The sequence below is a fragment of the Ahaetulla prasina genome, chromosome 3 (genome assembly GCF_028640845.1).
Source record: "Ahaetulla prasina isolate Xishuangbanna chromosome 3, ASM2864084v1, whole genome shotgun sequence".
In the NCBI taxonomy this organism is placed as follows: Eukaryota; Metazoa; Chordata; class Lepidosauria; order Squamata; family Colubridae; genus Ahaetulla; species Ahaetulla prasina.
This window is the reverse complement of record NC_080541.1, coordinates 119,621,796-119,648,669: the sequence shown is the minus strand read 5'-3', so window position 1 is coordinate 119,648,669 and position 26,874 is coordinate 119,621,796. Positions and strand designations below refer to the sequence as shown.

The following is a 26,874-nucleotide window of genomic DNA, read 5'->3' as shown; positions in this document are numbered from 1 at the left end:
CCTGATTGATTTTTTTTCAGCAATCTTGTTCTTCTAGACCAGGGGTCTCTAGCCTTGGTCCCTTTAAGACTTGTGGACTTCAACTCCCAGAGTCCCTCAGCCAGCTTTGCTCAACTCTGGGAGTTGAAGTCCACAAGTCTTAAAGGGACCAAGGCTGGAGACCCCTGGTCTAGACAATCAGATTATCTAGAATTATGTCCTAGTGTGACTTTTTAGTTATATTCAACAGGCACATTTCTTTTAGCTGTCCTTAACGTGATCCTTTGGTTACCTAACACGCACCTCCACAGTCCAATCCACACCACACTCCTGTGCAACCTCCCCAACCTTTTTGAAATCTCTTGTGCATACCCTTATACCACCACCCCAGATTACGTGGTGCCATTTGCACACCCCCATGAGGATGCAGCAAAAGTCAGGAAAGGCTTGTGAGTGTGCATGGGTGTGTGGGAGTTGCTGTACAAATCAGGACAGGCATATGGGTATACAGTGTGAGTTGGGAAGGGTGTGCAAGGATGTGCAGAAATGCACCAGAAATGCCCTATGAGTCAGGGAAAGTGCATAGGAGTGAGACATGGGTTGGGAAGTGTGCACTGTGCAGGCGTTGGGGAAGATGTGCAAGGATGCATTGTGGGTCAGGAAGGTTCACAAGAGGTGCCACACTGGTTCAGATGCTATGCAGTTTGGGAAGAGTGCATGGGAATGTGCAAGAAGTGCCACAGTGGTTGGGGAGAATGCACAAGACTGTGGCGCAGGTCAGGAACGGTGCACAGGAATTCAGCATGGATCAGGAAGAGTGTATGGGTTTCATGGGACTGAGCGAGAGGTGCTCAAGGAGGACAAGCAGAGGTTTGCTGCAGATTGGGAAGGTGACATGTGGGGGTATGCAAGAGCTGCTATGCAGTTTGGGAAAGGTGTGGGAGTGCACATATTTATTTATTTATTTATTTATATTTATTTATTTATTTGTCAAGTACGTATTAGATAATATATATAAGTATAAGCATGAATTGAATACATAAAATGAATAAAATTAAAGGGAACATTAGGACATGCTGGTGCTCTTATGCACGCCCCTTACAGACCTCTTAGGAATTGGGTGAGGTCAACAGTAGACAGTCTAAGGTTAAAATTTTGGGGGTTTGGGGATAAAACCATAGAGTCAGGTAGTGCATTCCAGGCATTGACCACTCTGTTGCTGAAGTCATACTTTCTGTAATCGAGTTTGGTGCAGTTTACCTTAAGTTTGTATCTATTGTGTGCTCGTGTATTGTGGTTGAAGCTGAAGTAGTCATTGACAGGTAGGACATTGTAGCAGATGATTTTATGAGCTATGCTTAGGCAGCGTAGTTCTAAATTTTCTAAGCCCAAAATTTCAAGTCTGGTGGCATAAGGTATTTTGTTGCGAGCAGAGAAGTGGAGGACTCTTCTTGTGAAATATTTCTGGATGTGCTCCATTGTATTAATGTCAGATATGCAGTGCGGGTTCCAGACAGACAAGCTGTATTTGAGAACTGGTCTAGCAAATGTTTTGTATGCTCCGGTTAGTGTAATATTAACAGAGAAGAAGCTATGCAAGATTAGGTTTACAACCCTTAATGCCTTTTTGGGATGTTGTTACACTGGGCTTTGGCACGTAGATCATTTGCTATGAGTACTCCAAGGTCCTTGACAGAGTGAGGGCCATCTACAAGGTCATGTCCACTCAGTTTGTATTTTGTGTTCTGATTCCTTTTGCCAATGTGTAAGACAGAGCATTTGTTGATTGAGATTTGGAGTTGCCAATTTTTTGACCATTCCAACACAAAGTCAAGGTCTTTTTGAACAGTAGCAGCAATGTTGTTTTGTCATGTACCAAACTACTTCTAAAACTAAAATCCTATGGCATCTCCGCACCCCTCCATAATTGGATAACCGCATTCCTGTCAAACAGACAAGAAGTGGTCAAAATAGGGAGCACCTTTGTGAGATGAGCGCAGAGGAGCAGGGAAGGTTGTGGGGTGGGGAAAACTTGCTGAAGCAACTTCCAATATTCCCAGCTGGCTTCTCCATATTATAAGTCTGCAGTATTCAAGTATGGGTGTTCATGAGGGGAGGGAAGATGGGGACTAGTGGGGAAAAAGTCCCTTTTAACACAAGCTGCATGTAAAAAAGGGTCACAACTTCACAGTCATCATCTTGTTTTTGAACATCACCTCTCCAAGACATGCTCCAGTAATGAAACTCTTAATAAAAATTTGTACCTTTCTTGTTGTTCAAAATAAACAGTAGAACCTGTTCTAGAATGAAGGACAGAATGCACTCTAAAACACATTGATCAAGTTTTTGGTGGCTGAGTAGTGTTCCACCCCCAAATCTGTCATGACTGAACTTCAGGAATTAGCCAAAAGGTGGGGGGTTTGTGGACAGTTAGGAAAATCAGTTCATAAAATGATGAACAAAAATAATTTAGAAAGAGCAAATCAGATGAATTAAAATGAGAGAGGGCTGAGAATTGCAAATGGTGTAACACTTTGCTCCCATTTAATTTTATTAATTTATTTTCTTTGATCATACAATTATTAGTAAGAAATATGTTTTCTTGTCAAAGTTTTATTGTTATTCATCCATATATTAAATATGTAGGAATTATAACCTGAAAGGTTATAGTGTAGAACATTTTGCAGCTTTTGTACCAGAAGCAACTTTGGCTTCAGTATGGAAGGCATTACTTAGCCCTAGGCTTGTATTTCTGTCTCAAAAAATTATCTAGAATCTCTGTTGCCTCCTCATATTCAAAAGTGGCAATAAATGGTTGACATTTGATATGATTGTAGTATAAATTTTTAAAGATAGAATCAATCATATTTAATGGTGACTAGTCTTTCCTAGTATTTATAATTAGTACATATACATAATATAATGTATAATTAGCAATACAAATTATAATTAAAGTTCTGTGTTTTTTTGTGAAGCTAGAAAATTGCTTAATTTTGTGGAAGCATCTTTGCTTAGATCGTTCAAAAATGGTATTGTCAATTGCTAATTTGTTTTATAAAATCATCTTGTTTGGTTGGAGGATGTGGAACAAATATTTAAAACCCTACCCCTGGTTTATTTGCCATATTTTATTGCAGTCTTTGTTTTTGAACAAAAATCAAATAATTCAAGCTGAAGGGATGAAAAAAAAAGATATAAATAAAGTTGGAGATTTATTCCATACTGTATTGCTAAATTTATTCCATACTGCATTCCATACTGTATTGGAATGGATCTTTTGATCACTATTCAACATTTTATTGTGCTACCTTGGTTCCAACTGAAATAAGTTTAATGTTTGTGTAATCATTATCTAAGCAAAGAGAAATGAAAAGTCAAAGAAAATAAAATGTTTTATAACTTCAAGTTATAATCTATAGTGTACATTAAAGTCTATTATCAAATCTATTATCCTTGGATCCTCAAAAAGATTCAGTAGCAGATATGTGTAAAATGTATTTATATTAATGGCTTGAAACTTACCTGGAGAACAGATCCGGGATTGTTTATTGATAATATTTATTAATACTCAGTGGACTTCTGTATGATTTATTTCCCTGGCCAAACTGCTACAAACCAAGATAAAGGAAAACATTTTGAAATTAGTAGTTTGGTGTCAGTCCTCTTCGCTTAAACATAATAAAATAAAATCTAGTCTTTCTAAAAATGTTTAAGTGATTGGGTGAAAATAACAGGGCTTTCTGTAGGATAGAGAAAGTTTAATATTCTTATTGGCAGTAGATCGATGAAGATGATGAACAACTGGAAATCAGCCAACTTCCCAGCACTCCACTGTGCAGCTTTTTTGTGTTAATAAAGAATTTGCCAAATAGGTTGTTCATAGAAGAAATCAAGGGAAGCCTAATTGAGACATATAATTTCTTTTTCTATTGTCTATTGATATCTTCAGTCTCAAAAAACTATGGTATCGTGCTCTGGAAACAGGCTAAAAAGGCCAATTCGAGAGTGGCAATTCCTTCCACACTCAGGGCAGATACATTCAACCTGTCCCCTGCCCAGCCCCCAGATTTTGCTGGTTCTGGGCCTCTTTGCCTCTTTGCCTCAACCTGCTGAACAAATGTCTCTTTGAATTGGAGAAGGCCATGCTGCGTCTTTAGCCTCCAAGCTGAACGATTGGAGGTCAAGGTTTCCCAGTTGTTAATGTCCATTCCCAGGGCCTTTAGGTCCCTCTTGCAGATATCCTTATATATCAGCTTATATTATCCTTATATCAGCTTATATCAGCTGTGGCACTTTCCCTGCACTAATTCTCCATACAGGAGATCTTTTGGAATCTGACCATCAGCCATTCTCACGACATGCCCAAGCCAGCGTAGACGTTGCTGTTTCAGTAGTGTATACATGCTAGAAATTCCAGCATGTTCCAAACTGCGCTATTTGGAACTTTGTCCTGCCAGGTGATGCCAAATATTTCTTTTTAATACATTGAATATAAACAAAACTTTTTATTTTGAACTCTTTCCCACATTACAGTTGGAAGGATAGATTCCAAAGACTAATGTTGTTTGAAAAGGATACAGGCTTGCAGATTGTATCTATTGAGAACTATTTAATCATACATTTTTTTTCTTTTCCCATGTTGTTTTTATTCAAATATAACATAAATAAAAATGGTAAGTGACCAAATTAGTTTAAAAAACAGGGTAATGAATTGATATGATGTAAGGTTAGGTTAGGTTACTCTTTAATTGTTGTCAAATAATTAATATTCAGGATATTATGTTCTATAAACAAACAGTTAATTTCTAAATTATGAGCATCCAAGGGAAAACATGTACTGATTAATTTAAATGATCAAATTTGTAAAATGTAGTAACTGGGAATTTCTAGGGGAAGAAATTGTATGGGACCATTAACTATGCCAATGCTGTTTTCCTATTCTAAATTTAGATTAGGCTGTATAATATCAAAAAGATGTCTCACCGGTCATTTTATTCTGAGGATTTTTCCATTGTATACTAAAAATTAAAAATACAAATTTGTGATTCTTAGTATTTTTCATATTTTAATGTAGAACAATCTGTTGGGAGAGTTTTTCAGTAGTAGGACAATTCTGTTCTCAGTTAGCTCCCATGTAGCTGGGCCTACTCAGTGGAGCAGAGACAGCTTCCAAGTTGACCCTTCAATCATCAGCCTGTAATTATCTCTGCACGGTTCCAATTGAAAACAAGCCCATTTCTTCTTTGGATCTGAAAAAGTAGAGTATGGTCCAAAAATGCTCATGCCATAATATATCTGTAAAATGTCACAAAACTGTAGGATATTGATTCCAGAGAACTAAGAATTGTGGTATGTTCAGTCAGCATTTCTTCTATTTCCTAAGTTTCATGTTCCCATTCTAGGCTTGGATTTTTAGAACAGTTCATGGAGACTGATCTCCAATGGCGATGGGAAAGTAAAAAGACTTTTCCTTTTCAGTTATTTTGGAGATTGGCTGTACATACACAGTGTAGCTGATTTTCACATTTCATACCACAAGAAATACAAATGAGACAAAAATGATGCATCTGCAAAATTGTTGCTTCATCATCTTCCAACTCCACCATTTTGAGGAGTATTGGCCAAGATGCCAGATTTCATCAGGCTGGGAAGATGAAAGTGGAACCTGGCCAATCAAGAGAAGAGCCTGCGAGGTGCCTACTCTAGATTTGTCAATCCAGGCCTTTGGGCCAAGTTGGTGGGCCTCCAGAAACCTGGTAGATCTAAATCCACTTCAGTCAAATTTAGTCACGGCTGAATCCTTGTAAAGTTAAGGGTATGATCAATAGCAATCCAGACTGAACCAGGCCTCAAGCCTGATACCTATAACAATCACTTCAAAACTGTGAGCATTTGAATTGCTGCTAGTAACAAAGGGGAGAGGAATGCAAAAGACAAGAGAACTATTAGACAGAGCACCCAATAGATGATGGTATGGGTAATGATAGCGGTAACACTTTCCTTAGTTCAATATCTTCTGCTTCTGCTCCTGCAAATTTCAAGTTGAAGTAACAGGATATGTCCATTACATTATACAAGGTGTTGGGTTTTTTTTTGGGGGGGGAGGGATTAATCAAATCTAAACATGAGCAATCTAGCTGGAAAGTTTTGTGATAGAGCCATGGTGGCACAGTGATTAGAATGCAGTACTATAGGCTAATTTTGCTGACTGCCAGAGTTCGATTTTGCTGATTTTGCTGACTGCCAGAGTTAGATTTCCACTGGCTCAAGGTTGACTCAGCCTTCCATCTTTCCAAGGTTGATAAAATGAGGACCCAGATTGTTGGGGGCAATAGGCTGGCTATGTAGAGGGCTGTAAATAGGCTGCAATAGGCTGGCTTAGAGAGGGCTGTAAAGTACCCTGAGGGCTGCAATAGGCTGGCTTAGAAAGGGCTGTAAAGTACCCTGAAGCGGTATATAAGTCTAAGTGCTAGTGGTAAGTGCTTGTGCTATTATTAAAAAGTAATCCTTTCTCCTTTCAGTTTTGATCCCTTCCCAATAATTAGCAATAACAACATATAATATTCTACTGGTATCTGAGCAAATTCAATTATAGTTCTTAGTTCGATTTGTTTGTGTCTTTCTGTGTGAGTTTTAGAGGATTAAATCCTCCCTTCTGCAAATGAGGTACGGGGTGAAATCCAGCAGGTTCTGACAGGTTCTGGAGAACCGGTAGCGGAAATTTTGAGCAGTTCAGAAAACCGGCAAATACCACCTCCAGCTGGCCCCAGAGTGGGGTGGGAATGGAGATTTTGCAATATCCTTCCCCCAGGAGTGGGAATAGAATGGGGATTTTGCAATATCCTTCCCCTGCCACAACCACCAAGCCACGCCCACCAAGCCACACCATGCCCACCAAGCCATGCCCACAGAACCGGTAGTAAAAAAAATTGGATTTCACCACTGGTACAGTATGCTATAAATTCAAATTATCTCTACACTATTTTTTAGCAAAAGAATGAAATTCAGAGTTTCATTTTATTATATTATGTAGCATGTTAAATTATTGAGTAATAAGTACCAGATTGCTGGTTTAGACTGAGCACAAGTGGCACCAGCTGAACAATGATGCAGGTCTGAACAGAAAGTTAGGCTTATCCTTTGTAGCTAAAATCTCTACTAGAATGGGTGACCAAATGACACAAGAGGCATCCCCTGCAAGGGGTAAGTGACTCGTTTAGACACTCCAGGAGACTTTCCTCAAGGTTCAGACCCAGCTGGGGAAAGGCCTCCCTTCCCATTGGGGGTGATCAACATTCTTCATTAGTAATACGCATGTGGAAATAAATCTGTTCCATGAAGCCCAATCATCTGGAAAGACAAGGAGGACTGATTCAGGTTTCCCTTTGGGCAGTAAGAGTATTTCATCCATTATTCAAATAATTTAACAACCGGTTCTCTGCCCTAATAACCAGCTGGGTAGGCATGGCTGGGTGATCTTGTGACTGGGTGAGCATGGCCAATTCAACATCACTCACAACACCAGGCCCTGCCTCCTGGCCACTCGCCTTAAAGGCCTCAAAAAGATATAATTTCCTTCTCTATTTATTTACTACTACTGAACATCACTTAACAATGGTGGCAAGGAAAATCACAAAATGGAGCAAAACTCACTTAAATCTTGCTTCGCAATGGAAATTTTGGCTCAGTTGATGCCATAAGTCAAGAACTACCTCAATGAGAATGTGGGATAAGGAGCCTACTTTGCTCACCCCTTTGGGGTGACTTTCAAGAACCATTTCAAGACTTGAAAGATTTTTGGTGTAGGTGGTGGTGGTATCACTGAAGCGGGTCCACTTCTCTCCTCAGTTGGTGGAGCAGCCACACTCAGCCGCCAGAGGGAGGTGGGGAATCTCAACGAGGGTGGCACTCCTGGCAAAAAGACCCTTCGGTCGCTTCTCATGCGAGGAGACAGGATGCTATAAAGCCTCCCCAGCCTCGTGTGGTGCTACCTGGCTGCCTTGGGAGTGAGGGAGAATAAAGACACCAGCCGACAGGCCTAAGGTTTACTCACTCACTCCCTTGCTTTGCGGGAAGAGAAAAGGCAGCGAAAAGGCAGCAAAACTTGCAAGAGCGGAGGCAGGAGAGCTAAGCAAGTGAGTGAATGAGTGAAACTTTGGCCTGCTGGCTGGCCTCTTTATTCCCCCTCGCTCCCAAGACAGCCATCTGGAATGGCAGTGGCAGCACACGCGGCTGTGACAGGAAGAAGCTCCCCTCATCCCAAAAGCAGAAACCTCACACTCTCCCCTCTCTGCTAGCAACCATCTCTGCCCTTCTCCCTCTCTCTCTCCCTCCCCGCTGCTGGGAAATCTCGTGTGAAGAAGTGTCTGTCTTCCTCTCGGAGCCAGCTTTCCCATTTAGGGAACCGCAGTCTCAAAGATTGGGAAGGCCATGTGGGAAGAGAAAAGGCAGTGAAACTTGCAAGATCAGAGGTGAATCATGGTGCTGCACAGGACTGGGCCTGCCTGAGCCCCTCTTTGCAGGAGCCCCGATGACACCCCTGACCTCTTTAGGGCAGAGCCAGCTCCGGGCACTAGATTGGCCTTCTGCGAAGCCCATTTTCTGCTGAGGAGCCCAGCCAAGGCCTCACTCGCTGCCCACTGAGGCGCCTGGACTCCTGGTGATGGAGGGGTCATTCAGGCACTTAGTTTGGCCATCTGTAGCTGCAGCCCCTCCCTCTGAGTGCCTTGTCAGACCTTCCTTGGGGTTTTGCCTGCCCAGACATTGCTTGCTTGGAGATTGGTGGGGGGCCAGTTAGAGGAGCGCTGAGATGCCAAAATGGCCTCAGGAGAGACTGGCTAAGCCGAGGAGGGCCTGGGAGGGGTGGAGCCAGGCAGTGGTGGGATTACCAGGTTCTCCAAACTGCACACAAAGTTAACAACCGGTTTGCTGAACTGGGCTGAACTGGCTGAATCCCGCCTTGGATTTCATCTGCTGCTGCAAGGAAGGGACCCCTATATATCACCATCCAGCAAAATGCAATGATCATAATATTCTAGGTTTGTTTGGTTGATTGATTGGTTTTTATAGCCACCCGTCTCAGTAAATAACTCTAGGTGGTTCTTTTCTGAATTCTTTCACCAGTCTGGAGCTTCTTTAATACTTCTTAAGCAAAAGACATCTAGAACAGCCAGCTCATGGAAAGGGAGAAAAAGCATTATCTGTATATTTATTTTCTTTATTTTTTAACTAGGCAGAAAGAATATTGCAGACCAGTGTATTTCCAGCTCTGTTAGGCTGTCATATTCCTTGATCCATCTGAAGGAATCATACTTTACTCCTGACAGTTGTCTTCCACAGCACAACACAGCAGAAATTTTAGAAATTCTACAGGATCCAGAACACTTACAACCAGAACACTTTCAGTTCATTTTATTTGTTTAATAAAAAAGGAAAACTCACAAAGCTTGTATGTATATCTTATATATATAAATATATACAGTATATATAAATCAAATGATTTCAGGCACCACTGTTGAGTGTGGCATGAAACAAAAGAAGTAGCAAAGAAAGTATGTGGAGACTTAGTCCAATACAATAGGCTTAAGCATGCCTATCTCTGTATTAAGGCCTCTGATTTTCGCACTGGAAATTAACTTTCATTTATAGTACCTGCACATCTGGATTCTGCTCTTTGGATTTCTCCAAGATTTGTAGGTTTGTACCAGCTTTTCAATTCCACAGAGTAATATCTCAAATACATTCTTATACATTTTCACCAGGATGAAGTCTTCTATGTGATTTGAAAATTTACTACATTGGTAGAAATTGGTTCAAAATGACGTATTTTTATATTTAGCGATTCTTTGGAAACCAGCATAACAATATCAAAGAGGTTGTGGCAGAATAAACAGTAAGACACGCTTATCTATAATCAAAATTGACTTCAAACAGCAAAGAGAAGGCGAGATTCTAGCCAATAGACATAAAAGTTTAGATGCTAAGGCGTCTGGCATATGCTGGTGGTCACAACATCAGTTGGGATGCCTTGTGCTTTGAATGGATCAGAGCATCAATGACCATGAGGATCTTTGGCATAAAATTTAAGAGTATTTTAGAAGGCTTCAAATAAAAGAGGTGAGGGGCAAACACAGAAGTCCAATGGGGGACACAGAAGAGTCAAGTGCAGGATCTTTGGATTTGCAGTCATTCCTAGGATTAATTCAAACCTTGTATCCTTCAGCGAAGAAGCTCTTGGAAGAGATTTCTTGGCACTTTGGCAATATTGTGGGGTTATTTGTATTTGTACTTGTATTTGTATTTGTAGCGTCATGTTGGAAACTTTTCCATTCATTCGGATCCTGCTTTTATCCCCAATGCTTTAGCTCTGATTGGTGGGGTTTCTAGGTCTCAACAAATGGCAAAGCAGGACAGTTGCCCCAGGCAGGGACTTTTCTTTCTAGATTTGGGCTGTTCTTACAGGTTGCTGCCCTCTAATTTACAGTTGGCACCTGGTTCCTCTGTAAACTATATTCCTTTGCCTTCAGTCTCAGATTGGCAATGCTGTTAGCCATATTCATGCCTTGAGCTGGGCTGGCATTGGTACAGGAAGCAGAGTAAGAAGCCATGGCAGTACTGGGAGGCAGAGAAAAAAGAGGGGAAGGAGGGAAAAACAACAACAACACATCATATTTTGATTCTACAATTTATGTGCATTCAGGTGACCTGCATGATGTCAAGTATCCAGAAAAATAGCTAGCTAGTCTGCCCAAGTCTTGCCATGCAGTTTGATTTTTAGCAGTTAAAGCTTTACACGGCATTTGCAAATGAAGTGGCTAAGAAAAGTGGAGGGATAGAAGCTTGGAGTCAAACATTTACAGCCATGGGTGGGGCAATAAGAAAACCAAACTGATTTAAATTGAATGCATTTAAAAAAACTTAGCATTCCCTGTGTACATATAATTGTGTCCTGATCTTAAAATAATTACAATCCAGCAGCAACATTTCTAATGGAACAAATTATTCTTTCATATATCAGACCTTCATAGTATGTTTACTACTCTGAATTAGGAACAACTGGAATAGGAACCATTCCAGATCTAAATCTAGATTTTGGAAAAGACCGATAACTTGGTACAGACATCCCTAATCTGGTGCTCTGCAGATAAATTGGAACTGTGCAGTCATGCCAGTTGGGAATTCTGGGAATTGTGAATCCAAGATGTCTGTAGAGCATCAGGTTGGAGAGATACTGCTACTCTTAGAAAGAGCCTTTATCCATATTGTACTCCTACAAGGTATTAATAACCATGTAATCCTTAAACAAGTGAATTCAGTTTGTCAAGGTTTTCTTGCCTAACAAGCAAACACACATTTAGTTTGGAAGAATTGCTTCTACATCCCAGATCAGAGTATCAAAGGAACTACTGTTCTTATTTTTACAATGCATTTTCCAATGTGGAATGAGGGGATTAATATATATTTTAATTTATAGACAATTCATTTCTATGGGCATACTTCCTAAGCATCTCAATGTTTACTACTCCTCTAAAAGCAGGTTTATGTTTACTTCAGGGCATATGTCAGAATTTTTGATAAGTACCATTAAGAAGGAACATAAATAGATTATGCAAAGAATAAATGAAATTGCACATGTTTAACCAGGACACAAAATAAACGGTCTGACAGCACTTTGATCTTTCTAGTCATGGGTATTTTTCATATCTGTAGCTCTTATGATTTCATTCAGGCTCCAAAGTCTTATACACTTTCGTCTACAGATTAGATTTACTGGAGGAAGAATCTGGGAATCAATTCTATAAAGTATAAATCAAAGCTTTTATAGCGCTGCTAATCCTGCTACAATCAGGAATGCAGAAATCCCTTGGATCACTCCATTCCAGAGTCTGGATCCACCACCAAGCAAAAGTTTCTGAAGAAAAGGACTGAGGAGAACTCATAGGTCCTTCTGATTCACAAAAGTCTCACTGACATGAGTACAGTAAAAGTAGTGGTCAATGTTTTAAAAACCCACAGAGCTAAATTAAAAGTAGCCAAAAGAATATTCTAATTTTTCTTTCTTTCTTTCTTTCTTTCTTTCTTTCTTTCTTTCTTTCTTTCTTTCTTTCTTTCTTTCTTTCTTTCTTTCTTTCTTTTGGAAACTATTTCCAACTATCTTCAGTAGGCTACATTTTGCTTTCTGTATCTACTCAGTGTGTGTGCTGTTGGTGTGCCGTAGGCTTGTCTATTTGTGAGTTCCCTGGAAATCTGTTTTGAGTTTGGCAGCTTAATTTTAATCAGGCATTGACCAGTGGCATCTGTAATGAACACTTCTGAGAACTAGTGCACCAAGTTTGTTCCAGTGGTTCAGTACCCAATTCTTTGAAGAGTGGTGAACTAATCTCCTTTAGGTTTACCAAGTTCCTCAAATAAACCCATTCATTTCCAAGAGTCTGGCGCTGGAAATATTCCCAGTGGTTTAAACCCCATTACTGTTTGTTTGCCAAATCAATCAGTCTTTGGGTTCTGCCTTGCCTTTCTCAGGCTTACTGGCAATCAAAATAAAATTAAAATTTTTTAAAAAAATTACATACCAAGCAAAAACATGGTCCACATTTATTTTTGTTTGTTTTACTTTGTTATACAGAGTTTAGCCAAGAGCATTTCCCATGAGTTTTGCGAAATACTGTTTGCTTTTGTTGTTTTTTTCTTCTTTTTTCTCTCTTTGAAAAAAAAAAAGACTTTCAAAGGATGATCCTTGAGAGTGGCAGGCAAAAGAGCTGCCAATGGTATAAGAAAAGAAAACAACAGTGATTAGGCCTGGGAACAGTTCTTCCTTTGGGCACAGGAGCCAATTACTATGCAAACATGACCTTTTCTCATAATTTGGCAGTAATTAAAAGGGCAGCTTGCCAGGTGAGATGTAATGAGTCAGTGTAGAGTCAAAATGACAAAGATGCACCAAACAATTTTTCAGAGATTAATGAAAAAAGTGAAGAATAAGTGTCTGTGGCTTTGAATATACTCTGTTGGCTCAGACTGGAGCACACAAAGCATTGTTGTCCAAATGGAACTGAGCAGTGCCAGCACCACTTGGTCATATTGGCTGCATAGCACTGCAGTATCATCATGTCCAGGGTTTGACTCTTAATTGCCTGGACTAAATTGGAAAGGATCTGCATAGATGAAAAAAGGATGACACAGCAGCCTGTCCAATAGAAATTCCAGAGAAACAACCACTGTCGGCAGTTACCACTGTTAAGTTCTGGAAGTAACGAGGCTGGAGACCAGGGTAGTGACAACAGCTCTTTAATATAGGGTGAACCCAGCAACAGGCTGGGGGAAAAACCTCTCCTTTTATACAGTTCTGCTGGAGGCTTCATCCAATCAGCAACGTGCTGATTTCCCGCTCAAATATTTAAAGGTACAAACATGAATACATAACACTCCTCCCCTCCCAGAAAACACTTTGCCTCTATTTACATTTTATTTACATGTCCTTATTCGACGTAGTCACGCAAATAACCTGGGCGTCTCCTAGTTCTTTCAGACCTGCGCGGTTCAGTTCTGGGTGGTGTTTTGAGCTGGTCGGAGGGGCTGTTTTCTCCTCCCAGCTCTTTCTCTAGGCCAACGGGCCCTGGATTATTTGCAGACTCTTTTTCTTGGCCATCCGCCTTGGATTACTTTTTGTGATTTTCCTGCCGATTTCCTCGGGAACCTGATGGCGTCGCTGGACCTCCGGGACCTCAGCTAAGTCTTGCGCCTCCGGGTTATGGTCAGCTGTGGGTTCAAATAAGGATTGGTCACTATCTGTCTCGTTTGGTTCGGTTTGATCAGTTATTCGTTTCCTTATCTGATCTATGTGGCGCCTCCACACTCGGTTGTCTTGTAGCTCTACCAAATACGATTTTGGGCCGGTTGTCTTTATGATTTGTCCTGCGAGCCAACTAGGGCCGTCCCCATAGTTTCGGGCCCACACCCGGTCGCCTATGCCCATTTCCCTTGTTTTTTCTAGTTCCCCCTTGTAACCCTCTGGTGTGTAATGGGGATTCAAACGGTCAAGTGGGCACCGGAGTTTCCGTCCCATCAACAATTCGGCTGGGCTTCTGCCTGTAGCCGTGCTTGGGGTTCTGTGCTGAACGGCCAGAAAGAAATCTATCTTTGTTTGCCAGTCACCTGGCTTGAGCCTGACACGCCTCCTTAGCGCCCGGACGGAACGCCTGCAAGCCCATTCGACGCAGGGTGGAAAGGCGCAGAGAGGGCATGTCGGATGCCCTCCTCTGCCAGGTATTCTTCAAACTGGGCTGCCGTGAATTGCGGCCCATTGTCGGACACCAGAGTGTCCGGCAACCCGTGAGTTGCGAATAGGTGGCGCAGGGCTGCGATTACTGCTTCGGCCGTAGTGGATTTCATGAGTATGATCTCCAACCATTTGGAGAATGCATCCACAACCACTAGGAACGTTTGGCCGTGGAACGGGCCAGCAAAATCAATGTGGATTCTTGACCAGGGCCCTTGGGGCTTTTCCCATTCCCTGACTGGGGCCGTTGGGGGTAGAGGTCTGGACTCTTGGCAAGCCTGGCATTTCCCTACCCTCTCAGCAATCTCTGCGTCCATGAGTGGCCACCACACATAGCTTCTAGCTAACCCCTTCATCCTTACGATCCCTGGGTGACCCTCGTGGAGGAGGTCCAATACTTTTCCCCTTAATTTATCAGGAATTATTACACGATCACCCCATAACAGGCACCCCCCTTGAGCCGAGAGCTCATCGCGTTTTTTAACAAATTCTTTGAACCGTTAAGCCCGCGCAGCGGCCACCCTCTCTGTACCCAACCGAGTACAGTCCTTAATACAATGTCGGTATGATGCCGAGCCACTTCCTTAGACGTGACTGGGCCAGAGTCAAGAGTCAATAAGTAGGATGGGCGTCCCGGGTGGGGTCTTCGATCGCCCCTGGTAGTGGGCATCGGCTTAACGCGTCTGCATGCCCCACTTCTTTTCCTGGTCGATGCTGCAGCTTGTACGAATAAGCGGCTAAGAATATAGTCCATCGGGTCAGGCGTGGCGAAAGTGCCACAGGCGTTGGGCGGTCGCCAGCCAGTATTCCTAGTAGCGGTCTGTGGTCAGTCACGATTTCAAAATCCCGCCCAAAAACATATTCGTGGAATTTTTTAACCCGTGACACAATGGCTAGTGCTTCTTTATCTAACTGGCTGTAGTTCTCTCTGGGAGGACATCGTTCTAGAGTAAAAGCTATAGGGGCTTCTGTGCCGTTTGAAGTCTATGGCTGAGTACAGCCCCACCCCATAAGGGAGGCATCGCAAACCAGCACTAGGGGTAATGAGTTGTGATATTGGATGAGCAGGCTATCACTTGAGAGCAGGTTCTTTACTGCTTCAAAAGCCCTATTTTCCGACTTTCCCAAGACCAAACAGTATTTTTCCTAAGAGCCTATGCAGCGGTTCAAGAACGGTTGCTTTGTTCTTTAAAAAGACCGCGTAAAAATTCACCAACCCCAGGAATGCCTGCAGCTCTGCTTTGTTTTTGGGCGCTGGAGCCTTCCTAATTGCCTTGACCTTGCTCTCAGTAGGGTGAATTCCTTTCTTGTCTATCCGGTAGCCCAAGAAATCGATGGATTCGACCCCTATCTGGCATTTGTTTGCCTTGACTTTTAATCCGGCTGTCCGGAAAATGCCCAAAACCTTTCTTAACCGCTCCCCCAATTCCTCTATGTTTTCCCCTGAAATTAGGACATCATCGAAGTAGGGGACTACCCCTGGGAGCCCCTGCAGTAGTCGTTCCATTAGGTTTTGGAACAGCCCTGGTGCCACACTGACCCCAAATTGCAATCGGGTGCACTTGAAGGCCCCCCTGTGCGTTACAATCGTTTGGGCTTCGGCTGTGCGGGCGTCTACGGGCAGTTGTTGGTAGGCTTGGGCCAAGTCTAACTTTGCAAAGACTTGCCCTTGCCCCAAAGAGTGCAATAAGTGTTGCACCACGGGAACCGGGTAAGCGCTTTTCTGTAAGGCTTTGTTAAGCGTCGCCTTGTAGTCAGCGCAAATTCTAATTGACCCGTCCGGCTTTATTGGGGTGACGATTGGCGTCTCCCACTTTGCGTGATCGACTGGCACCAAAATCCCCTGATTAATGAGCTTATCTAGCTCCTTATCGATTTTTGGTTTTAGGGCTAAAGGACTCTCCTCGCCTTAAGCCTAATGGGGCTACCTGGGGTCTAAGTTGAAGGAAATAGGGGTCCCTTGTACTTGCCCAGGCAGTCCTTGAAGACATCTTCGAACTCGTTAAAGAGAATGTCTTTCAGGTTACAGTCACTTCTGTAGATGCCAGTCACTCCCATGCCCAGGGCACGAAACCAGTCTAGTCCCAACAGACTGGGCAGGGTCCCTTCGACGATCGTGATGGGCAGGGTCTTCTTGTGTGGACCGTACTCGACTCGGACGGAGGTGGTCCCTCGAACAGGGATGCGATTCCCTTGGTAGTCGTGGATTCGTAGCCGTTGTGCTTGCAGGTGGCGCTTCGCGACGGACGGCAGCGACTTCGCCAAAGTGTCCCAGGACATGATGGTGATCGCTGACTCCGTGTCTACTTCGAGCCGGCACCGTACTCCCTCTATTTTTGGTTTGGTGAAGATCTTCTTCTCCACTTTGGTTGAGGCGCGGCCTATGACCACAGTTGTTTGGTTGGAATCCGCGCCTTTTTGTTTGAGCCAATCGCGGTCGCCTTGCCGATTCCGTGCTCTGATTGGCGATTTGAATTTTCGGCGGAAGGTTGGGCGCTCGACAAACTTGAGCTAGGTGCCCTTTCTTCCCACACCGGCATGTCGCGTCCTTAAACTTGCAGCGTTGCGCTGGTGTTGACCACCGCAGCTTCCGCATTCGCCTCTGTCCCCTTTGTCGCGTTTCTCGGTTCGGCAGACCCTTCCTCATCTTCACCGCCGGATTCGGTCTGAACCTCCTCCTGGTGCACCGGGTTGCCTTCGCGCCGCCTTTGGTGGGACAGGCTTCTGCAGTGTCTCCGCCGCTTGGGTGGACATTTCATGTGCTCTGGCTTCGTCCAGAGCGGTGGCCAGCGTAGGTTGCTCTTTGCTAGCAGCCGTCGCCGCAAACGGATGTCTTTGACGCCTCGGATGAGTTGCTCGAGGAGCACCTCGTCTAGGTCGCGTATCCGCAGTCCTTGGGCGCTTTTCTTAGGGCGGCCATGTAGTCACCGATGGTTTCGCCTCCATCTGCCTTCGCTCTCCGAATTCAAACCGCCGCACGTATTTGGACGGCGTTGGTGCGAAGTGGTTTTTTAGTAAAGTCTGTAGAGTTGGCCATGACACCGACTGCAACGGCGTTGGCTCTGCCAGGGCTTCCGCGATATCGATGACCTCCGGACCACAGTGGCTTAAGAAATAAGCCCTTTTCCGGTTATCTGGAACTCCTTGCAGTTCGTTGGCTTCTAGAAAGCTTTCGAAACGGGTCATATACGTTCCCCATTTCTCTTTAGCCGGGTCAAACGGTGCGGGCGGAGTGTAACTGGCCATCTCCGCTTTTCTGCCCTGAGTTTGCTGGGTTCGGGTCTATCGTGCTTCAGCTCGGTTCTGGTTCTCCTTAGCCTCGAGATCCCATCCTCGTCGCCAATGTTAAGTTCTGGAAGTAACGAGGCTGGAGACCAGGGTAGTGACAACAGCTCTTTAATATAGGGTGAACCCAGCAACAGGCTGGGGGAAAAACCTCTCCTTTTATACAGTTCTGCTGGAGGCTTCGTCCAATCAGCAACGTGCTGATTTCCCGCTCAAATATTTAAAGGTACAAACATGAATACATAACAACCACAGAAAGGAGAGCTGAGTTGCACCCCTACTTCTGAGGCTGAGAGCAACATTTGGCTCAGGATGGTTTTTACCCAACATCCTTCCACCCTCAGGATACAGGTCAGGCATGCCTTATAGGGAGACAAAGTGAGCAAGGCTGTATGTAGCAACAAGACAAACTTGTGTATCTGGAGGGCTGATTCTCTGCCACTCAACGCTTTACAGACTGACCAGCCAACCAACTTCCAAAAGGGAGGATATTGTCAACATTTTAAGAAGAAGAAAGTAAAATACGAAAGCTGTGGTGTACTGGGACAGGGCCATGCATGGCTTCAAGAGGGTCCCAAAACTAAGTTTAGAACAGAATAGAATAGAGCTGAAAGGGACCTTGGAGGATTTCTAGTCCAGCCCCCTGCTTAAGCAGGAGAACCTATACTATTTCAGATAAGTGACTGTCTAGTCTCTTCTTAAAAACCTCCAATGATGGAGTGCCCACGATTTCTGAAGGCAAGCTGTTCCATTGGTTAATTGTCCTCACTGTTAGGAAGTTTCTTCTTAATTCCAGGTTGCTGCTCTCTTTGATTAGTTTCCAACCATTGTTTCTTGTCCTGCCCTCTGATACTTTGGAGAAAAAATTGACCCCCTTTTCTTTCTGGCAGCCTCTCAATTAATGGAATACTGCTATCATGTTTCCCCTGATTCTTCTTTTCCTTAGACTAGCCAAACCCAAATCCTGCAGCTGTTCTTTACATGTTTTAGTCTCCAGGCTTTTGATCATCTAAGTTGCTCTTCTCTGAACTTTTTCAGAATCTCAACATCTTTTTTGTAGCATGGTGACCAAAATTGGTTGCAGTATTTCAGGTGCGATCTTACTAGGGTCTTATAAAGCGATTTTATGTGATCTTGATTCTATGCCTCTGTTTATACAACCCAGGATTGTATTAGCTTTTTTGGTGGTGGCTGCATGCTGCTGGCCCATATTCAAGTGTTCATCCACTAGGACTCCAAGGTCTCTCCCAGTTACTGTTTTTGAGCCAGGTCTCTCCTAATCTGTACTTATACCTTTGATTTTTCCTGCCTAAAAGTAAAACTTTGCTTTTCTCCACATTAAAATTCATTTTGTTGAACACTGGACCCTCTGAAGAGGTTGAAGAATAATCAAGAGTATAATCAAATGTATTTAGTTAATTTTAAACAGATCACATTTTATTGATATCCTGGCCCTAACTCCTCCTTAAAACATAGGCATCACTGCTTGGCATCTAAGTAGGATTGTTAGCTTGAAAAAACATTGCAGTTTTCAGCTTCTGAATGTTTTGCCCCACATGGGTGTCTCTTTCTGTATTTGTTTAATCTGCTAAACCAAACTATACAGTGCAGTATGGTGTGTGAATTCAGCTGCTGTGGATTCTGAATTATGTTTTATGGCTTATGATAGCATATTTGGGAGTCATTTTGGTCTAGTGGTAAAGGTACAAGGCTAGCAGCCAGGAGATTGTGAATTGTAGTCCTGCTTTAAGCATGAAAACCTTTTGGGTGACTTTAGGCTAGACTTTACTCTCTCTCAGCTAAACCTATCTTACAGGATTCTTGTTTTAAGGAAACAACACTAAGAAGAAGGAGAAGTAATAGATACATTTGCCACCTTGAGTTATTTATAAACAAAATAATAAAGGTGCAATAAACTTAAATATGAAATCAGGCACTGAAATCAAATCAAGTCATCATCTATGTACCATTTGGGAGAGGGGTCTTGCTACAATGTGTGTGTGTGTGTGTGTGTGTGTGTGTGTGTGTGTGTGTGTGTGTGTGTGTGTGTGTGTGTAGGTCTTTGGTTATTCGGGTTTTCTCCTGCGTAAAATTGGAAGTGTCTTGGCGACGTTTCGACGAAGTCTCATTCCTCATCTTCAGGCCGGTGCCTTCTGCTTCATGCTTCTAGGAGCAATGTGTGATCGCACCGGCCTGAAAATGACGAAAAAACACTTCCAATTTTACACGGGAGAAAACCCGAATAACCAAAGACCTACATACAAACACCCGTGAAAACCTCAGTTTGTGTGTGTGTGTGTGTTTGTGTGTGTGTGTGTATATATATATACATATATACATATACATATACATATACATATATATATATTCTGTTAGCTATTTAAACCAAGTAAGCAAGGGTCACAATGGAATTCAAGTGAATCCAGTGTGTGTGTCCCATTACTCAATCACTTTCTTTTCTTATCTTCCTTGTTTTTCCAGAAGAGGCTGCCAAAATATATTAAACCCTCTTTATTTTTCTCAGCACTACACTACCCTTTTTCTACTTTTCAATAGCTCCTCCCACTTATGCATGGTATCCAGGCCAGAAATAGTGTAAATTCTCAAAGTAGCCTATTTTAGTCTACAAGATTTTGCTTTGAAACTAGCTTGCCAAACTAGCTTTTTCCAAATAATTTTGCAAATGTTAGTTGGCTGAGGGCACTGGAAATTGCTTTTATTAAGTTCATAACTGAGATAGGCTTCTATGGTTCTTATCTAGGTTTCCCCTTATTTGAACATTCTCCTTATTTGGACATACATTCCTCAGGATACATATAATTTATTAGGCTTTGTCACCCACCTGGAAGGAATGACAGATGTCTGCAGTGAACCAGAGGCAACCAACAGGGGTACAAGATATATAGTCACCTGTAAGGAGAGGCAGTTCCCCAGGAGAGATAGTCAGTGGCTCTTGGTGCTGGGCGAGGTACAATTGGTTGCTCCACTGCAGTTATATCACCTGAGTAAGACTTAAGGAGGGATGCATTTTTGTTGGCCAGCATTGCTCGTTCATTCCTGCGAAACTTTGCCCGCCTGTTCTGAAACCACACCTAGGAAGAGAAGCACACCAAAACCAGGTATCAGATACTGTGGCATGAAAATAGGCATTGCAATCTTCTTCATCAAAATCAAAATAGATCCCTTACTGCTCCAGTCAGCACAGCATAAGAAGTTTCAATTCACATAGTTACTGTGTTTTTATTGGCCAGAAGGGGATGTTTTTGGGTCAGTGAGGATGTCAGAGTAGGATCTAGGGAACATAAGTTCAATACTTCACTCACAAAAAGGAGCTGGGCTAGCTAACCACATTTTTAGGTAAAGGAATGAACACACTTCATCATCCTAAATGGAGAGCAATGCTAAGATATTGGGTCAAGAGTTAAAATAAAACAACTATACCACTATTTCAGTTTATCTAACCAGAGATTATGATCTTTAAGAAATGTGTAACTAATTTTTTCATACACCCACAGGGCATAATGTAATCATTACATTTTAATAAATATGCAATAAATATTAAGTATTTATTTAATAAAAAAATAAATACGCTACTAAGCTATATAAACTATTTAATAAATATGGCCCATTTCTCCTGACAGATGAGGAGAATACTTTCACTCTCAAGTTAAGCAAGTGTGAAAGAAGGAAAGTGTTATTGTGAAAATTTTATTATTTTTAAACAAACAAACATACAAACAAACAATACATCCTTAATAATTCAGTGTTTCATCTGAGTGCATATTTTGTGTCTTCTACTCCCTTCTCCATTTTCATATTATATTTCTATCATATCTTTATATTTTCATTTAGATTGTTACATCATTCTTCCCAAATTTCTTACATTTATATTAATTCATCAGTTATATAAATTTATATATATATATATTTATTTATTTATTTTATTAATCACATTTATATACCGCCCTATCTCCCGAAGGACTCAGGGCGGTGCACAGGCAAGTAAAAACATATAAATACAAATTAAAATAACAATTAAAAAACTTATTCTAAAAGGCCGAATTATTAAAAAGCAGTATAAATAATAAAACCCATTAAAAACCAATATAAATTTAAAATCTAATCCAGTCCTGCGTGGATGAATACATGTGTTTTAAGCTCGCGACGGAAGCTTCTTCTCTAACCATTGATATAATTGCCCCATACTTTAAAATACTCCGATTCTTCCTTTTCTTTAATTACCAATGTTAATTTATTCATTTCTGCACATTCCAATATTTTCTTAATTACTTCTCCTTCTAAAGGGATTCTCTGCTTTCCAATTTTGCGCAAACACAATTCTCGCTGCAGTTATAATATGTATAATCAAATAAGTATCCTCTTTACTATATTTCTCTGGTAAGATACCCAATAGGAACAGTTCAGGTTTTAAATCAACACATTGTTGTATCATTTCCTCTAGCCATGTTCTAATTTTAATCCAGTAATTCCTCACTTCTGGACCATGTCCACCACATATGAAAATACGATCCTGGTATCTAATGGCATTTCCAGCGTTTAGCTGATTTATCTTTAAATATTTTTGCCAATTTTTCAGGTGCCTTGTGTCATCTATAGAACATTTTGTATTGATTTTCTTTATATGCTGTGGACATGATTAATTTATAATTTCTTTCCCTTATTTGCTGCCATTTGTCTAACTGAATTGTATATCCAAAATTCTTAGCTGATGCTATCATTGTTTCTTTTACCTGTTCTTCTTCTAGCTTAAAACTCAATAAGTAATTATATAGTTTTTAAATCATTTTTTCATCTGTTCCTGTAAGTATCTCATCCAGCTCTGTCATTTCCAAGTAAAAACCATATAGTTTAGCATTTTTTTCATATCTTGTTTGTATTTGTAATTGCGTATATCAATCCATTTCAATCCCTTGTTCTTCTATTTCTTGTTTCTTCTTCAATTCCCCCTTATCTGTTAGTATATCTTTATATCTAAGAATAGTCTCCATATTAATAATATTTGGATGTATTAATGCTTCCATTGTAGATAACCATATTGGTATTTTCAAGTAACATTTATCTCTAACATTCTCCCATACTAATAATAATACATTTCTTACATAGTGTCTTTGAAAATAACTTTGCATCTTATTTTTGCCATACCATAAAAAAGCATGCCATCCCAACTGTAAATCATGTCCTTCCAAAGTTAATAGTCTTGTATTTCTTAATTCAATCCATTCTTTCATCCATGTCAATGCCGCTGCCTGATAGTATAGTTCCCAATTAGGTAGTCCAAATCCTACTCGAAGTCTCGCATCTTATAACATCCTTATGTTAATTCTCGCCTTTTTCCCTTGCCATATGAATTTCATTACTATTTTATTTAATTGTTCAAAATATTTCTTTTCCACTTTTATTGATATTGTTTGAAATAAAAAGAAGTGTCTCGGTAATATATTCATCTTAATTATCGCAATCCTTCCCATTAGTGATAACTGAAGATTTTTCCATTTCTCCAAGTCTTCCTCAATTTGATTTTTCAGTTTATAATAATTATCCTCTTTAATCATTACACATCTTGAAGTTAATTGGATTCCTAAGTATTTTATTTTCTTCGGAATCTGAATGTCTAGTTTCTCCATTAAGTCTCTCTTCTGTTTTTCTGTAATATTTTTCACCAATATTTTTGTCTTTTATTTATTTATTTTCAGTCCTTCCATATCTTCTATTTGATTATTAATTTGGGTCCTGTTATTTGAGGTTCCTCCAAGTTAAATACTAAGTCATCTGAGAAGGCTTGTAGTTTGTATTCTTCTTTTTTGATTTTCAATCCCTTTATTTCTTCATTTTGTTTAACATTTCTATTTAATACTTCTAATGTCAATACAAATAATAATGGGGATAAAGGACATCCTTGTCTTGTTCCTTTCATTATATTAAACTTTTCTGTCATATCTCCGTTTGCTGACTGTTATAAATTGTTTTTATCAGATTTATAAATCTCCCCCCAAAGTCCATAATTTGTAATTGTTTTATCATAAATTGCCAATTCACATTGTCAAACGCTTTTTGCACATCCAGTAATATCATTGCCATTTGCTTATCTGAATGCACTTCGTAATATTCCAAAGTATTCAAAATTGTTCTCATATTATCTCTAATCTGTATTTTAGGTAAAAAACCATTTTGATCCATGTGTATAAATTTGTTTAACAACTTTTTTAATCTATTCACCATTATTGATGCAAATATTTTATACTCAGCATTAAACAATGAAATTGGTCTGTAATTTTTAATTTGTTGTAAATCTGTATCTTCTTTGGGTATAACAGTAATATATGCTTCCATCCATGAGTTTGGTATCTTTGCATTTACTAAAAGTTCATTAAATACTTCCAACATTACATTGCTTAGTATATCTTGCAGTATCATATATAGTTCTGCTCGTAATCCATCCGGGCCCAGAGTTTTCTCATTCTTTTGGTTTTTGATTGCTTCTGTTAATTCCATCATTGTTATTCTTTCTTCTAGTGGTTTTTTATGATTTTTCCAGTATTTTAGGTGGGTCAGATTTTCTTAAATATTGTTCTATCTTTTCTCCAGCTTTTATCTCTTGTTTATATAGTCTTGTAATACTTTTGAACTATTTTTTTCTTTTCTTCATTTCTATAACATACCATTCCTTTTTCATGTGTTAATTGGTTGATTACTTTTTTCTCCTTCTCTTTTTTCATTTTATGTGCCAACCATCTGCCTGGCTTATTTGCATTTTCCAAAAAAAATTGTTTAGAAGCTCTTAATTTATTTGCCAAATCCTCTTGTTCAATTAAATTCATTTCATATTTTTTCATTTGTTCTTTCATTTTCTTATTTTGTGTATCTTTTTGCAATTCCTTCCCCAGCATTTTATATTCCTTTTCTAACATTTTCTATCATGAAAATTTTCAATGACCTACTTAGAAAAAAAAATCAAAGGGATCTAGTAAGGATTTTTTAGGGCTGCAAAATCCTCCTCCTCCTCCTCTTCCACCTCCTCCTCCTCCTCCTCCTCCTCCTCCTCCTCCTCCTCCTCCTCCTCCTCCTTTATTTTTATGATCCGTTGTAGTGATTCTCCAGTGTAGAGTGTTTTACAACTGGATTCTGGCTGGAATTCTTTTCTTCAAGGAAAACCTCTTGCATTTATTAGGAAAGTTAATAACTCCCAGTAAATTTTGGAAACTCTTCCATTCATTCAGGCAAGGAGCCAGACCTAAAACTTTGACTAAATGCTATTGGAAAGGGAGAGATGAAAGAAAAGGACTGACAATGAGCCACTGCTTGACATTCCTATAGCCTTGCCCAGTTCCTCATATGAGGAAAATCCTTTGAATAAATCATCAAATATAATGAAATGAGGTTATTCATATTCACATCAGTTTTCTAGGTTTTGGAAATGTTTTCATACTTAGTTACCACCTCTCCCACTGCATTTAAGAAGCTATTAAGTTAGTGTATATAAGCTATTAAGAAGTTATTGTTTCTACTTCTTTAAAAGTAAAATCTTTGAATAGTGAGATTGGCAGCATATACATTTAATTAATAAATAAATCTATGGGATAAAAGGCAAGCTAGGAACTGGTTTAGTCAATGGCAGCATTTAGTCAATGGTAGGTACTCTACTTGGCAAGCAGGAGTTCCAGTAATGAGGAGAAAAGGCTTGCCCTGCTGAGGAGATGCTCCCTAACTATCTCATCTATTGGACTGATATAATTATCAGCAAAATGCTAGAAGTGGTCAGGATGAATACCATATCTGCAATTTGTCGAAGCATCTGGTGGGCTTCTCATGAAGGCTGCTAACAAACGACAGACTCATGGGCTTCTCGAGGTGAGAGCCTGGAGAATGTCTGGGATGAGAAGGGCCCAGAGCAAATTCCAGAGCCCCCTTTTATTGTGTTTAGGTAAAAATGGGTGGTTACAGAAGGAAAGCAGGGGAGGTTACATATTAGCATATATTCAACATGTGAACACGTGACTGCAAGCACATCCACAAGCCTATGATTTTGGGAGAAAGCTCGTGATTCTTGGGAGGAGTTTTACCATGAGGTGGCTCTTTGTTCTCCGCCATGAGGTGGCTGCTCTTTGTTCTCTGCTTGTGCCTACGTGGTACAGCTGCATGGCAATCTACACAGACTACAAGGAAATCACTCCCACACGTGTCTAAGGCGTTCTACAGTTACACTATTCATGCTACACGTAGCAACAGAAATACATCTTGAAACATCCTGATTCTGCATGTTAACAAATCTCATATAGTTGTATGTAGGAGAAACTTCTAAGCAGCTTTGTAAAAAGAAACCTTATCAGAAAAGGAATGTCCTGTGGCTATCACAAAAGTGTTGATACATTTCACACCATCGTAGAGGCCTGCAACCTTGATGTTGCTGAACAAACAAGTTTCTGCTTATTTCTTTTGTACGTGATAAAATTAGCCAAAGTTACTTATGCTTGATCTTTGCACATAAGCAATTTCTCAAAGATTGCTCATGCTCATATTTGCACATAAGTAATTTCATAAGCAATTTCATAAAGGAGTTCATATGGCTTTATATTACAACAGCAATTGTTCACAATCCATATCCCTTGCTCTTCAAAATAACGTGGAGGCTTCTAGCAATCACCCTAGTGAATGCATTGAACGTATGTTTCTAAACTTAAAAATAGATTGGGCATCCCTTTGAAAACTTCAGAAAAGTCCACTGCTCTGAAAGATTTTTTTTGGCGAAGCCTTTCTTGGCTTAGAACATGCCTATGTTGTAAATTTAGTTAGAAACACAAACATAAATTTTGACATCTCATTCCCACTAAATTTCTTCAGATTGTTAGAGGAAAAAAAGTTTGTAACTCCTTCTAGAATCTAACAGTTTTTTCCTGTTGTGATACTTTATAGATTAAAGTCAACTGCAGAAAGATATTCTGCAAAAATATGGATAGTTCTAGTTCCTTGGGACAAACACTTTGGGCACAATCCAACCCAAACAAAACACAAAACTCTTTAGGTTTTACAGGAATTATTTACCATGGCTTGTTGAAATCACAGGAAACCTACAGTGATTATGTCCAGAACATTTATTCACAGAATCCCACACTGAACTGCTTTAATTGATTCTGTTGAACATATATTTAATATTATAATAGGAAGCATCCCCCAAGTACGGTATATGCTGGACGTGATTCATTCTCCACAGAACCCAAAAGGTTGGGGACTGCTGTGTTAAGTGTTAAGACAATGTTTTCCAGTACTTTTGCTCATATAATGATGAGAATACAGAGCTCTTCTACGCATGCGCA

The 26,874-nt window shown here is 40.5% G+C and overlaps 1 protein-coding gene across 3 annotated transcripts in view; it reads right to left on the bottom strand.

The window, feature by feature from the left end:
- Positions 1–9,375: 9,375 nt before the first annotated feature.
- Positions 9,376–26,874, bottom strand: part of PRRX1 (paired related homeobox 1) — a 100,945-nt gene continuing 83,446 nt past the window's right edge. Inside the window, exons 3-4 of one of the 3 annotated variants that reach the window (XM_058177363.1) lie at positions 20,453–20,634; positions 9,376–10,593 (exon numbers count right to left, since the gene is read on the bottom strand). In XM_058177363.1, coding sequence (XP_058033346.1) covers positions 10,452–10,593; positions 20,453–20,634 — 324 coding nt within the window. In that variant the 3' untranslated portion in view covers positions 9,376–10,451. Of the gene's footprint in view, positions 10,594–13,651; positions 13,738–20,384; positions 20,635–26,874 lie in introns of those variants that run through there. The other 2 variants (XR_009154448.1, XM_058177364.1) reach the window with 2 other exon arrangements.